The sequence below is a fragment of the Lagenorhynchus albirostris genome, chromosome 21 (genome assembly GCF_949774975.1).
Source record: "Lagenorhynchus albirostris chromosome 21, mLagAlb1.1, whole genome shotgun sequence".
Lineage (NCBI taxonomy): Eukaryota > Metazoa > Chordata > Mammalia > Artiodactyla > Delphinidae > Lagenorhynchus > Lagenorhynchus albirostris.
Window position 1 is genome coordinate 30,457,349 of NC_083115.1, and position 13,840 is coordinate 30,471,188.

The 13,840-nt window shown below is 41.8% G+C and overlaps 1 protein-coding gene across 1 annotated transcript in view; it reads left to right on the forward strand.

Moving 5' to 3' along the window:
• The window catches only part of NEIL3 (nei like DNA glycosylase 3), a 41,563-nt gene extending 40,830 nt beyond the window's left edge, over positions 1–733 (forward strand). The window contains 1 exon segment of the mRNA XM_060136444.1: positions 467–733. Within this exon segment, the coding sequence (XP_059992427.1) occupies positions 467–649 (183 nt within the window). The 3' untranslated portion in view covers positions 650–733.
• The last annotated feature ends 13,107 nt before the right edge of the window (positions 734–13,840 follow it).

Here is a 13,840-nt window from a genome sequence, read left to right on the forward strand (position 1 = left end):
GCCAAAATTAATAAGGATAAGAATAATACAATGGAATTTGCGTGAATTAGTCCTGGTAATTCTGTATTGGATGCTTTCTTTTCCTAGGAGACTAAGGAAGGTTAATATTAAAATCATAACAAATCTTTGACCTTCATAGCTTAAACAGAGCTGTATCAGGAACACTGGTGATTTGCTTTACAGAGAGATTTTCAATAAAGTGAAGGAACTTCTGTAAATATGCCTTTGGACAGAGGGAAACTCAGAATTATGACAATTTTCTGTGTGATTCAAGCGAATTTGTTAGAGATGCTTCTTATAGGATATAAGGTTTTTTAGGGGCAACGACTAATGACTTACGTGTATCTTACAATGTCAAATTAATAGGAACAGCAGTGAAGACAGTACAGTACTAATCAAATGCATCGAGGCTCAGCCTGTCATTCTACCTTCCATCTAAACTTCACAATCTGTTTTTCCCCCCCAGTGGGCAGATTTGTCCTTCCCATTCTGCAGCCATGGCAAACGCTCCATCATGAGAACAGTGTTGAAGATTGGACCTAATAATGGAAAGAATTTTTTTGTGTGCCCTCTTGGGAAGGAAAAACAGTGCAGTTTTTTCCAATGGGCAGAAAATGGGCCAGGAATAAACATTATTCCAGGATGCTGAAGTTATTGCAGTATTTGAGAACTCTTCCTTTTATTTGTGTGCCATCTTTTCATTCAGTGTTTTTTTTTGCCTTGATGAATGCTATACGTGTTTTATCAAATATACAATATATTCCGTTTAGAATGTATATTTAATGCATTCAGTTATGACAATAAAGTATTCTTAGTATGCTCTTAGTCTCTTGTATCTTCTTTGGGGAAGCAGTGACTTTTTTTTAGGAGTAGAGTATGCAGTACAATAAAATAATAAGGTATTCTGTCTGAACTGAATAATTTCTTAGGTATCACCACTATTCATAACATATGATTAAAGGAACTTCTTGTTTTCTTAAATGAAATGTAAGAAATGGGATCTTCGTTATAGAAAATCATATTTTCTTCTTTTTTTCTATTCAACAAACATCAAGTTCCTCTAGGGCTTCCCTGGTGGCACAGTGGTTAAGAATCTGCCTGCCAATGCAGGGGACACAGGTTCGAGCCCTGGTCCAGGAAGATCTCACATGCCACAGAGCAACTAAGCCCGTGTGCCACAACTACTGAGCCTGCTCTCTAGAGCCCACGAGCCACAACTACTGAGCTCACGCACCACAACTACCGAAGCCCGCACACCTAGAGCCTGTGCTCCGCAACAAGAGAAGCCACCGCAATGAGAAGCCCGCGCACCGCAACGAAGAATAGCCCCCGCTCGCCGCAACTAGAGAAAGCCCACGCGCAGCAACGAAGACCCAACGCAGCCAAAAATAATAAATAAACAAACAAATAAATAAAAACATCAAGTTCCTGTAGATGCTAGAGATATGCCAAACACTCGTATAACTTCAAATGCATTTTTGTGAAAAGCTGTGGGGATTCAGAATATAAAAGTAACATTTAAGAAAAGAAGTCATCTCTATATCTTTAAAAGAGAAGTTGGTTTAAACGTTTTTGATCTTGATTTTAATACCTATTAATTAATTTTTAAAAGTAAGTTCATTTCAAAAGCTTAATGTGATATTATTTTTTTATTTCTAGTTTTAACTCCTCTCCTTTTTTAAAAAATTTAGTTCAGGTATTATTATTTCCCCAAAGAAAAGAAAAACATTAATCAATGCATTTCTGCATATTGGTGGAAAATTCCATTCAGAGCTGGTTCAATCTATTTAAAAAAAAAAAAAAAAAAAAGGACAGCATGGAAGATGGCTGGAACCCTTCCCCCTTCTAAAACTAAATGACTCATGCAGAGCTCTAGAAGTTAACAGCATACGAAATTACCAGCAGGGACAGAGCATATTTCATCGTCCTGTGTTTGAACTCTACACTGAAGAGACACAATTAGAACCAACCTAAGATCAGTGATCTTCACCTAAATTGCTCAACAGGGTAATAACTACAGAGCAAACCAGGAATGAGACTGGACCATTGATGGTCTTAGTGACATGATGTGAAGTACACATAGTGTGTATTCAGAAGACAACTACAAATTAATTGTACAACAAGGGAAAAGGCCTACTGCAAATCAAGCTTCCATAAATTCCAGTCTCCAAAAATTAGCAAATTAATTACAAAGAAATATAGGCAAGTGAAACACAATAGATTTCAATATAAGTTTAGAGACTTATCTACTAAGAAACAAAGAAAATTTTACTGACAAACATCAAAGAATCAGATGGATAGACAAAGCAGGATCTTGATTGGAAAGAATGGATGTTTAAAAAATGTCATTCTTCCAAACATAATTTTGAGTTTTAAGGAAACTTCCCATCAAAATCTTAAGGAGGTTTCTGCTTCCATCGTGGAGTAAGCTCCAACTGAACCCAGCTTCAGATTCTGGACAAAAAAACAGTAATGGAGAGTGAACAAAAGCAGGCAGATTCTGGAGGTGTGTAAAATGTGGAAGAATTACCTGGAGGCAATTTCCCAGGTTTTTTATCCTGAGGGCAGCATAAAGTCGGGCTGAAGAGCCAGCAGACAGTCTGGCCGACCACAGCCACCAGGAAGAGGGAAATCTCAGAAGAGATTCCAAGATGGGGGGCCCAAGTTCTGCGTCTAAACTGCCCATGACCTTGAATGACCCCTGGACCACACACACTGGCGTAGGGCAGACAACACAGAGCAGCTAAAAGAACTGGATAGATAAAAGAACTGAACCAAGAGAATTTGCACTTTGAACCCACTTGCCCTAGACAAAAGGATCAGCATTCCTCTAGACAGGATCATATTCCTGTCTAGAGGAATATACCAAATCCAGAGTCTCCACCATATCATACTCACAAGTTCAGGGTTCCGTCGGGAATTATGCAACATAAGAAGATCCCGAGTAATGTGACCCAGATCCAGAGAAAAGACTAACACCCAAGACCAGCTCCAAGATGACCACGATGTTGGAATCTACCCAGGATCTTAAAGCAGCCATTATAACTATGCTCACGGAAGTAAATGCTAAATGGAGATGATACCAAATGGAAATTCAAATCTTCAGGAAGCAATACAGAAACTCTTAAATGGCAAATATCTAAATAAATATAAAATATTATTTTTGCCTCTTAGTTTCATTTTAATACATGGGACTGTTCAAAGCAAAAAAAAGTTATAACATAGTCTTGTGAGATTTATAATGCATGTAGATGTGAGAACTGTAGCATAAAGAGGTCAAAGGAGCTATACAATTGCAAGTTTTCTACATTTTGTGTGAAGTGGTTCTATATTAACTCTAATTGTAAAAAGTTAAGTGTCTATATGTGATATCTATTACCAGACTTGGGAAGTTTTCAACCACTATTTCTTTGAGTACTTTTTTAGTTCCACACGCTTCCTCCTCTCTGAGATTCCAGTGATACAAATATTAGATCATTAGATCGTTATTATCCCACAGATTTCTGGGCTCTATTTATTTTTCCCTATTTTTCCCACTCTCATTCAAACTGAGTACATTTTATTGATCTGTCTTCAAGTTCACTGACTCTGTTGTTTGTCATCGTCACTCTACTACTGAGATCATCCAGCTAATTTTTTATTTCAATAATTGTATTTTTCATACCTATAACTTCCACCTGGTCCTTTTTTAATAATTTCTATTTCTTTAGTGAGATTTTCCATTTTTTTCCATGGGTTTCAAGATAATTTATAATTGGTTCCAGAAGCACTTTTATGATGTCGGCTTTAAAATCCTTATCGGATAATTCTCATACCTGATTTATCTCAGTATCTTCATCAGTTGAGTGTCTTTTCTCCTTCAGATGTGTTTTTTTCAGCTTGGGGCAGGACAGGTGATTTTTGGATTGTATCCTGGATGTTTGTTATTATGTTAGGAGGCTCTAGGTCCTATGTAAATATTATATTTTAGCATGCAGTCATCCAGATTAGCTAAGTGTGTAGGCTCTGACTTACATTGTGGGCTTTATTTCCAGTGACAGCTTAGTTTTCAGAGCCTTTGCAATCCAGTTCGGGTCTGCTTTTTTCTGGTTTTGCTGTGGGTCCTCATCAAGCCCTCTGGTGCTGTCTGCAGACACAGAAGGTGGTTCCCTGGGCTGCCTGGTGCTTCTAGGACATCTTCTGCAGAGGGGTGTGGGCAGAAGCCACTGTGCCTGTGTCTCCTTATGCCACCGGGCGGAGGCAACTGGTATTGTTATCTTCCTCATCAACCACATTGGTTCCCACAGAAGCAGAACCAGGACCAGGCTGGCAGCCTTCAGAGCTGCATCTGTTCATCATTGTCTGAACCTTTGGAAGCTGCTGTGTGGTCTGCTGGTATTCATCTCTCTGGAGTTTGTCTGCCTATTTCTTGGTACTTCAAACCATATCATATGAATATAAAGGCTTTTCATGATTGGGGGAAAACAATGAGAGAGGGGTAAAAATGAGGAAGGTGATTTTAAGAGCCACTGTTTCTGAGCCCCTATTTGGTGACAGCTGCTGTCACTTTCCCTAGATTCTTTCATTTAACCCTCTTGACTGCCCTGTGACATCTGTTACTGTTATTTCTCATTTTACACTTTAAGAAAGCTGGCTTGCTGTACGTTAACTCAGAGATATGTGTCACTCAGGCTGTGGTTTGAATGAAGTTTGCATGCTCTGAATAAGCTTCTCCCCTCTCCATGTATTAAAGAAAATTGGCTGTACCCAGAATTGTATGTTGTCGATATGTACAGATATCTAACATACACAAACGAAAATAATTGTCGGATGATAATAAGATCGTGGTCATTCTTTTTTCTCTAAAATTTGTCATGTTAAAATTTCTATAAATTTATTTGAAATCTCCATTACTTTCCATTGCTTTTATTTATTTAATTTCTATTAAAATTCTTTTTAAAAATCCGTTATTTTCATGTACTTTCTAAAGGTACCTGCCATCGCATATTCTAGACCGCCATTATTAGCAAGTTGGGGTGTGGGATGAAGGAACAAATGTTCCAATGAGTTTCCAAAAAATTTAACCTCCTTTTTCTTGGTATATCTTTCCAGCACTTATATCTCTTCCGGAGCTTATGCTAGTGTTTGCCTTGTGTTGTATTACTTGTCCTGTCTGCGTTTCCTGATGTTCACCTAAGGGGTTGTATGTAACCCTTCTTTGTTCTTCACAGACTCTTACCCAAGATTGTGCCTTGTACACAGTAGAAACTTGGTAAACATTTGATGAATCTAATAGATGAAGGTTTAATATCATGTCAGTCTTTTGAACATTGTTAACCTTGTTACCACTATTCAAACATGAAGTCACTTAAATGTCATTGAAAAGAGTGTCACTGGTTTATTATAAAAGAGAAAGAAATTCCTTGATGTCTAAAAGCTGTTAAACCTTTCTGGTAATTTAAATGAAAGTGTTCACGGACAGGCCCAAACTACTCAGATCAAAGGGTATGCATTCACTGGAAAGGAAAGAAAGCATAAGGCTGCCTTAGTGCTACCCTGTGTTTCATAACATATAGATGAAAAAAAATGTGAGTACCCCTTGCAACGCCCATGAGTTTGAACCTCTTCATTTTGTAGGAAACCAAGTCAACTGGTTTAAATCACTTCTTAGTGTTTAATTCAAGTAATCTCTATTGAGCACCTACTATGTGAAAAATTCAATGATACGGTTTTTTTTGTTTGTTTTTGTTTTTTTGCGGTATGCGGGCCTCTCACTGTTGTGGCGTCTCCCGTTGCGGAGCACAGGCTCTGGACGCGCAGGCCAAGCGGCCATGGCTCACGGGCCCAGCCGCTCTGTGGCATGTGGGATCTTCCCGGACCAGGGCACGAACCCGTGTCCCCTGCATCGGCAGGCAGACTCTCAACCACTGTGCCACCAGGGAAGCCCAATGATACGTATTTTTAAAGTAGATCTTGCCAATGCCTAAATGAGAGAGAGATAATAAGGGATAGCAGCTCTATACGCAGAGTGTGGAAGGAGAGCCCACACCTGATTCAGGAGCTGGAGGGACCTCAGGAGAGACAGCAGCTGGAATTTCACCTTGGTGAAGATTTGCATATGTGCAAGGGCATTTCAGGCTGTAGGTGCAGCATCAGCAAAGAAGCTCAGAGCACGGGGACTGTGTGGCGAATAGCAAAGAGTCCTGTTTGGCTAGATCATAGGGAATATGAAGGAAAATACAGGGGGAAAATCTGTAAAGGAAGAATTCATTCCATTTCGCTGCTACCAATGGAGTTCCTAGGATGGGCCAGTTCTTTGTTCCCAGGATATAAAAGTAAAAAGTCACTCTTTCCCCTTAGGGAGCCCATGGCAGAGAAGCAAGCCAGTGCACACCACCGGGACCTGTGCTGGGTTAATGATGCAACCCGTGGGCCTTCTGAACAAATGAAAAAAGGAATTATTCTGCCAATGCTGTGCAAGATGGTATGTATAGTGTTTAATTACTTAGATTCTAGAAAACCATTGAGTTCTGGAGTCAGACCGCTAGTTCAAAGCCTGCCCCACTCCTGACCCTGACCTTGACCCTGTGACCTTGAACATGATATTTTATTAGGTTTGGGATACTGTGCTGAGTCTTAGGTACCTCACCTGTTACGTGGCGATGATACCATCTGCAACGCTGTTTTGAGGATAAAGTGCTGTATCTGTTTAAAGGGCTGAGCACAATCCCTGGCCGTCAAAACACAAGAGTTCATTTTTTTATCTTCATTGTTCCTACTCCTCCTTGTACCCTTACAGCGGTTATCGTGGGAGGTTTCAGGGAGGAAGTAGCACTGGTAGTGGCCTTAAAAAGGGTGTGGATTTCACCAGACAGAGAAGGACTCGGGATGGAAGGGAGCAATGTGAGGAAAGCGTGGGGACAGGAGGAAGTGTGGTCGTGTTTGGGGAACGGAGAGCCTGGAACTTCATAAGGAAGGTATTAGGAAGAAGATGGTGGACTCAGTTTTAAGTTTCCAGTGACACATCAGAGACTTAGGAACACAAAACATGAAGGAACTATGAAAAGCCTTCCTTCGTGAAGAACTGAGAGAGCCGTAGGTTCATAGGAATCCAGGCATCCATTCTTCTAGATAGAAATCATATATCCCAACAGCGAGTATAAATCTTCATCAACTACAATCACTTGCATCCCCTTCTCTCCCTATTTCTTTGACTGCGGAAGAGATTCTGGCTTTGAGCACATGGAAGCACTGCATATAGTGTTTCTGGGAAAGCAGGTCATGGGGTCGCACAGTTTCACCCAGAGTGATGGGCCCCAGCAGTGCATAGAGTCCCATTCACTGAAATCTATTTTTAAAGGGATGAATCCAGTGCTTGACAAGGCAGAGCAAGGCCCCCAAACACATGGAGAGTGGATGAACTCTACTGTTCTTGGAAGTTGCAGAACAAAGGCCAAGGGTTTTGGGCTTGAAATACTTTCTATTTATTATTCAAATCCTATTTGCTTCTCCAATAAAAGAATAGTGAAGGAGTGGAAAACACAGGAAATTAAAAGAGATGAAGAAATGAAAAAGTGATGGTAGGAAAAAAAGAGATCTTATGAACAGAAAGGGAAAGACAGAGAAATGCCTAAAGCATCTATCGGACACTATGCCTCCATTTTTAGCCATCAGAAACACAAATATATGGATAGTCAACAAAAGAACAGCCTTGTAAATTTTTAAAACTAAGCACTAGCTTTTGGACTAAATGCTATCATAAAATGCAAAACTGCAAAGCAAATGAGCAGTCTCATTACAACAATTCCCCACCTACTGTCTGTGTGCACATCTCTGTATCACTCCCAATCGCTCACCTTGGCATCTTGGTTTACATATTAATAAATATTCATCTGCTTTTAATATGCATATATCTTTCTCATTATATTATTATACTCAGAGTGTTTAGCTCCATTTAAAAAGAATTTATTTTGCTGTCAATGACAGAAAACAATTTAGGAAACTGAACAGAGCAGGAAAAATGTTAAATCTAACTATCTGAGGTGGTTATGGACTCATTAGTTTAATAACTCGTTTTCTCCAAACTTGAATAATTTGAATGCATTAGGAATGACCAGCACTAAAAAAAAAAAAAAAGTGTGTTCTTAAAATGGTAAACACTAGATCTAGGATCTGAGTTTGTAGTTATTACTTATTTAAATAACCAAGCAAATTCCATTGAGATATGGTCTCGCTTTCAGGAATGGTCTATTAGCAGGCGGCAGTGAGCACAACAATTAACCATATCAGCGCATTAAAACCTAATGTGTAAAGTCCGCACAGCAGCAAACACACATCCTATCACGGCCTATTAAGTAATCAGAAGTGATTGCAGATAATTAGCTCGTGAACAGCTGCATAAACTCAAGTATCTCATTTTTTAACAGACATGGAGACCTCAAGTGGAAGGGAGGTCTATCAGCTATGTCTTGAACTGGGCGGGAGTGTCACCATGAAATAAAATCAAGGACGGTTCTAAGGCTGGATGGCAGATGGCCACTTTCAATTTTCTTCTGATAATACTCCTAATGTTCATGTGGATATAATTCTATAAATGAGAAATATGGAAGCAAGGATACTACCGATGACCAAAAGGCTCCTGTAAAATTGGAAATTGAAATAGGATAAGACAGAAATCAATTTGTAAAGTTCTCTTAATGAGTGCTTATTATTCCCATATATCCCTTCTGAATGAGATTATATTCAGACATGTATCTGAATGATGATATATACAGTAAATATATAGTTGCATTTGAATTAATATATGTACTTGATAAGTATTTTCTTAAATTAAAAAATGCAAAAAACACAGTTTCATTTTTTTCTATCCCTTTTTAACTAAAGGCAATATGCTGGATAGACCATGATAACAATCTAGAAATCTGAGGGGCTGATAGGAAAAAGAATTATGTGTGTTCCATACAAGTCCAGAGAAATATGAGATTATACATTTAATAACAAGACAAAATTCCAAAAATTCTCAGAGTTCTTACAATGGAAATGAGTATACTGTAAGGTGCTTAGGTCCTGCCAGGAACGTCATCAACTAAATTCAGTGCCTGACTTCCTGCAAGGCTGGATGTGCTTAGAAGGACCTCAGGTTCTATCAAAGGTTTTCTTCCCCATTGTAATCTCAGACACTAGAGGAGAAGGTACATTGTCAAATCCCATCTCTAGGGGAGATAGTACAGCAATAAATGGATGTATTATCATCAATGGTGCTAAACTTCGGGGTGGTACTTTCTGAATACTTGCATTAAAGATTTGATATCCCGTGAAATTACATTTACACATGTTCACATGCTTATTGTTTTTTGACAGAAGTTTTCATTTTATTTATAGGTCTACTAAGGATAAAATGGATGGGTAGATGGATAGACGGATACATAGGTAAATAAAAGATAATAAACGTACAACTAAGAACCATGAATTTCACTCGCAGCGAATTAGTTCTATCATATGTATTTTATATTTGTTTTCTCTCGAGTTATCCTTTTATAAAAGCATTCATTCAACAGATGTTATTTCTGTGCCTGTTGCTGGGCAGGGCTGAAGTGAGCGTTCAATCGCAGTCACAGTTCAGTGTGACAGAGATAGGGGATTCGAAGAGAAACTAGGGGAGAGAACTCCCATGACAACCTGAAAGACACCAGGAGGCAAGGCTGGGGATGAGGAGTGTGCCGGGTGGCATGCAGGAGGCGGCTGTAGGCAGGGAGAAAGGTTTGTAGAAGGCGCTTCGGCCTGGAAAGAGGCTCTTGATGACGCCTCTGATCGATGGCTAGAGCTAACCAAGTAACTCTGGCGCTGGTCCTTTCTCCCGCGTTGTTCACTCATTGCAAGTTGTTGATTGTTCTCATCCAGATTTCCAAGAATGGTTACTGTAACTACTGTCTGTCCCCTAGGGCCAGTGCTAGGAAACGTGCTGATAAAAATGTGAACCCGCAACGTCAGCATCGCCTCAGGGCTTGGTAAATGCTCCAGGCTGGAGGCCCAGGCAGGCCCGCCTTAACAAGCTCTCCAGGTAACCTCTCTACAGGCTCAAGTTTGTGAACCACTGTTCTGGAGCAGAGTATCTGCATGTGTTTTAGAAAACATTTAATCTAATATACTAGAATAAACACGTGACAATTTTTTTTAAGTGTGCTCTAACAGGTAAATTAATCTGAAGTGAAATGGGGATGTGAGGTTGGAAAAAAAAAGTGAATGCACTGGGAGTCAGGCTGCCTAGTTTCTAACTCCAGCCCTGCCTCTAAATGGTAAGAATAATTGCCGCTAAATAATGTCTCGCTCCGCCAAGATACTGAACTTCTCGTGGACCTCGGGGTCTTCAGCCATTAAACGAAGAGGTTATACTGGAAGATTTCTAAAATCCCTTTCCAAGTCTAAAATACTGTGGTTCTGAAGGGGTTTTAACATTAAGTATTTGCATAATTAAATAATTTATGCATGCCAGTCTCTTTGCAGGTGATCTTCCGTTGTTTTCTCCTCTTGTGTCTTTTGAAAGCAGTCCAGCCCTCACTCTCTGCCGTGTTTCCCGTCCATCATTTTTAAACCTCCTTTTCTTTCTACCTTCCCGCTATGGGGTCAGTGATTGGTTCCCTACACAGTTATTTAAAATGGGATCCCCTCACTTTGATACATATTAAAACTCCCATGAAGTCTCCTTGATTAAAACTCCCCAATAGACTTTTAGAAGAAAACAAAACAAATAGTCTTTATCTTGGAGTGTGAAATATTCTGTCTTGAATGTCAAGTGAACAGTTCACAGGGGATGGGAACTAAGAAGAAAACAATGTTTCACTAAAGTTAAGATTTCAGAAGCTAGAGACCTAGAGAAAAAAACTGAACCCTTCCCTTTGTACACAGTCCATTAGAATTTCCCTTCCTTCCTCCCTCCCTCCCTTCCTCCCTCCCTCCCTCCCTCCCTCCCTCGCTCCCTCCCTCCCTCCCTCCCTTCCTTCCTCCCTTCCTTCCTTCCTTCCTCCCTCCCTCCCTTCCTCCCTCCCTTCCTCCCTTCCTCCCTCCCTTCCTTCCTCCCTCCCTCCCTTCCTCCCTCCCTCCCTCCCTTCCTCCCTTCCTTCCTCCCTTCCTTCCTCCCTCCCTTCCTTCCTCCCTCCCTTCCTTCCTTCCTTCCTCCCTCCCTCCCTCCCTCCCTCCCTCCCTCCCTCCCTCCCTCCCTTCCTTCCTTCCTCCCTTCCTTCCTCCCTTCCTCCCTTCCTCCCTTCCTCCCTTCCTCCCTTCCTCCCTTCCTCCCTTCCTTCCTTCCTCCCTCCCTCCCTTCCTCCCTTCCTCCCTTCCTCCCTTCCTCCCTCCCTCCCTCCCTTCCTCCCTCCCTCCCTTCCTCCCTTCCTCCCTTCCCCCCTCCCTTCCTCCCTCCCTCCCTTCCTCCCTTCCTCCCTTCCTCCCTTCCCCCCTCCCTTCCTCCCTCCCTCCCTCCCTTCCTCCCTTCCTCCCTCCCTCCCTCCCTCCCTCCCTCCCTCCCTCCCTTCCTCCCTTCCTCCCTTCCCCCTCCCTTCCTCCCTTCCTTCCTCCCTTCCTTCCTCTCTTCCTTCCTTCCTTCCTTCCTTCCTCCCTCCCTTCCTTCCTTCCTTCCTTCCTCCCTTCCTTCCTCCCTCCCTCCCTCCCTCCCTTCCTTCCTTCCTTCCATCTTCTCTTGTACTGATTTCCTTTCTGTTGAGCTGCCTTGGCACCAAATCTTGCATATGGGAAACTGTAAACTTCTAAAAGGCGGGGTTTGGTAAACATTTTGCATCATTTTGCATCACACTCTAAACAAATAACATTTTGCATCACACTCTAAACAAATAATTTCTCAATACAAGTTTAAGGGATACAGACTTAAGGAATCAGAGCTGAATGCCTTGTAATCCTAGCCCCGGTAAGACTGGTTCTCTTGACAATCCTTGGAGCATCTCTCCAAGATATTTTCTCTGTGTTTTTGCAACGAGGGACAGTTTTTCGAGTCACGTATTTGCTGCTTCATCCGCTGCGGCTCGCTTTCTGTTGTGATCTCTGACCGCGGAGCTGACACATGCGGGCTCTCTCTCCTCTCTCTTACACAGCGCAGCATGTTGGTGCCCCATGTTTTATGTGCCGGCACCCCACTCCTAACATGTTCCTGGGTAACGCGGCTTCTGCTCGAGCGCCCTTGAGACCCACTTAGAGCATGTGCTTGGTTGATCTAAAACTTTTCAGTAACCCTTCTCTGCCTCGAATAGGAAATTACAGGAGAATGCTCTATTTCAGCATCACTTTGCAGTCATTCCACCTTTATGTCTTCCGGTCTTGCATCCCCACATTGACCTTGTCCGCTGTAGCCGATTGTCCAGCGCTCTACAAAGCGGCTGCGTGCGTCCAGAACACGTCTCCAGAACTCATTTTGTTTCGGGAGCGAGCATAGGCAATTCTGATTCCGGGCCAACTCCAGGGGTGGAAAATCTTCAAAGCTCTTGTCTGGTCTAAATATATTGGAAGGCGTTCACTTCTGAAGAGTACATCATCTCCGGAATGTGGATCACTCTGTAAGCCTCTCTTGGAGGAATATTAGCAATGGTCTTCTAGATAGTCTCTCTCTGGATAATTGTTTTGTCACAGGTCATTTTTGAGCTACTTACTGTCACCACTATATGCACAGTATTAATCTAACTTTATTCCCTCAACTTGTGTGTATTCTCATCTTGCTCCGTCCCTTTCCCCTTTGTAACAGACAAGCGTAAATCAACCAAAGGGGTCCTCATAAAAGCTTTCTCTAAACCTCAGATCAGTTCAGGGCCCTCTGTGGGTTTTTTGTTTTTTTCTGTTCAAGTAAATCCTGTGTATTTTCTTCCTGGAAATAATCACAATTGTAACAAAATAATGTACTGGATAATTGTTTAATGTCTGTCTTCCTCCACGTAACCCTCCACGCAGGCACGGGTCTTCTCTTATTCAACACGGGATTCCCAGCTCCTAGGCCATCGGCTTCAATTTGGTAGGCGTTCCGTAGCGGCTGTTGAATTAACATTATCCTCTTACTTTACTAGTTTTACTGACTGCTCTTTGGCTGTTATTTTAATTCTAAGAATGCAATCCTTTGGCCACCAAACTGATAGAGAAGTCTGCTTGGCTGATAAGCTCGCTCTCCCCATAGGCAAATCTACATGTGAATTAAGCCTTTGAAATACAAATTGCTATGGAAACAGCCCCGGGTTCAGTTTTGGAAGTGGAGGCTGAGGCTGCCCTTCTCCTGGTGGAGGGAGCTGGTCACAGACAAATCCTGGCTTCCTGGGCTCTCCAGCCCCCAGCATCCGCTAGTACCTTCGTTCTTCAGGTGGGTTACGGTACAATTGATTGTGATTAGAGCACTTAATCTATTCACTATAACAGATTAGCTTCCTGCTTGATTGTGTTACAGCTTCATCCATTTACTTTGTTTCGATTGTTGCTGGAAATATAAGGTTACAATCAAGTTTCTGCCATTGTCAAATTCCTCAGGGTGTTTCTAAATTTCTCCACGTAATCTTTCTGACTATTCCTTAAGGTATGTCATTTCCACAGATAACTAATCTCATCCATTACCTTTTTGAATCTTCCTGATTTTATTCTTGGAGGACAACTTTATCTCAAACTCCCCGGCAGGGGGGTGGGGTGGGGGAGGGACTCTCCTGTCCTCCCCTGGACTAACCACACGTGGCAGATAACTGGGGGGGGGCGCGGGGGGTGGCTTGTGGAGACCACCAACCACTCTCCTCTTGCTCCCTTGCCTACTGTCTGCCCCTAAGTTATTACTCTCTTCACCTGAAGGAGTGGCCACGGCACACGCATCTTAGAGGTGAATAAATGT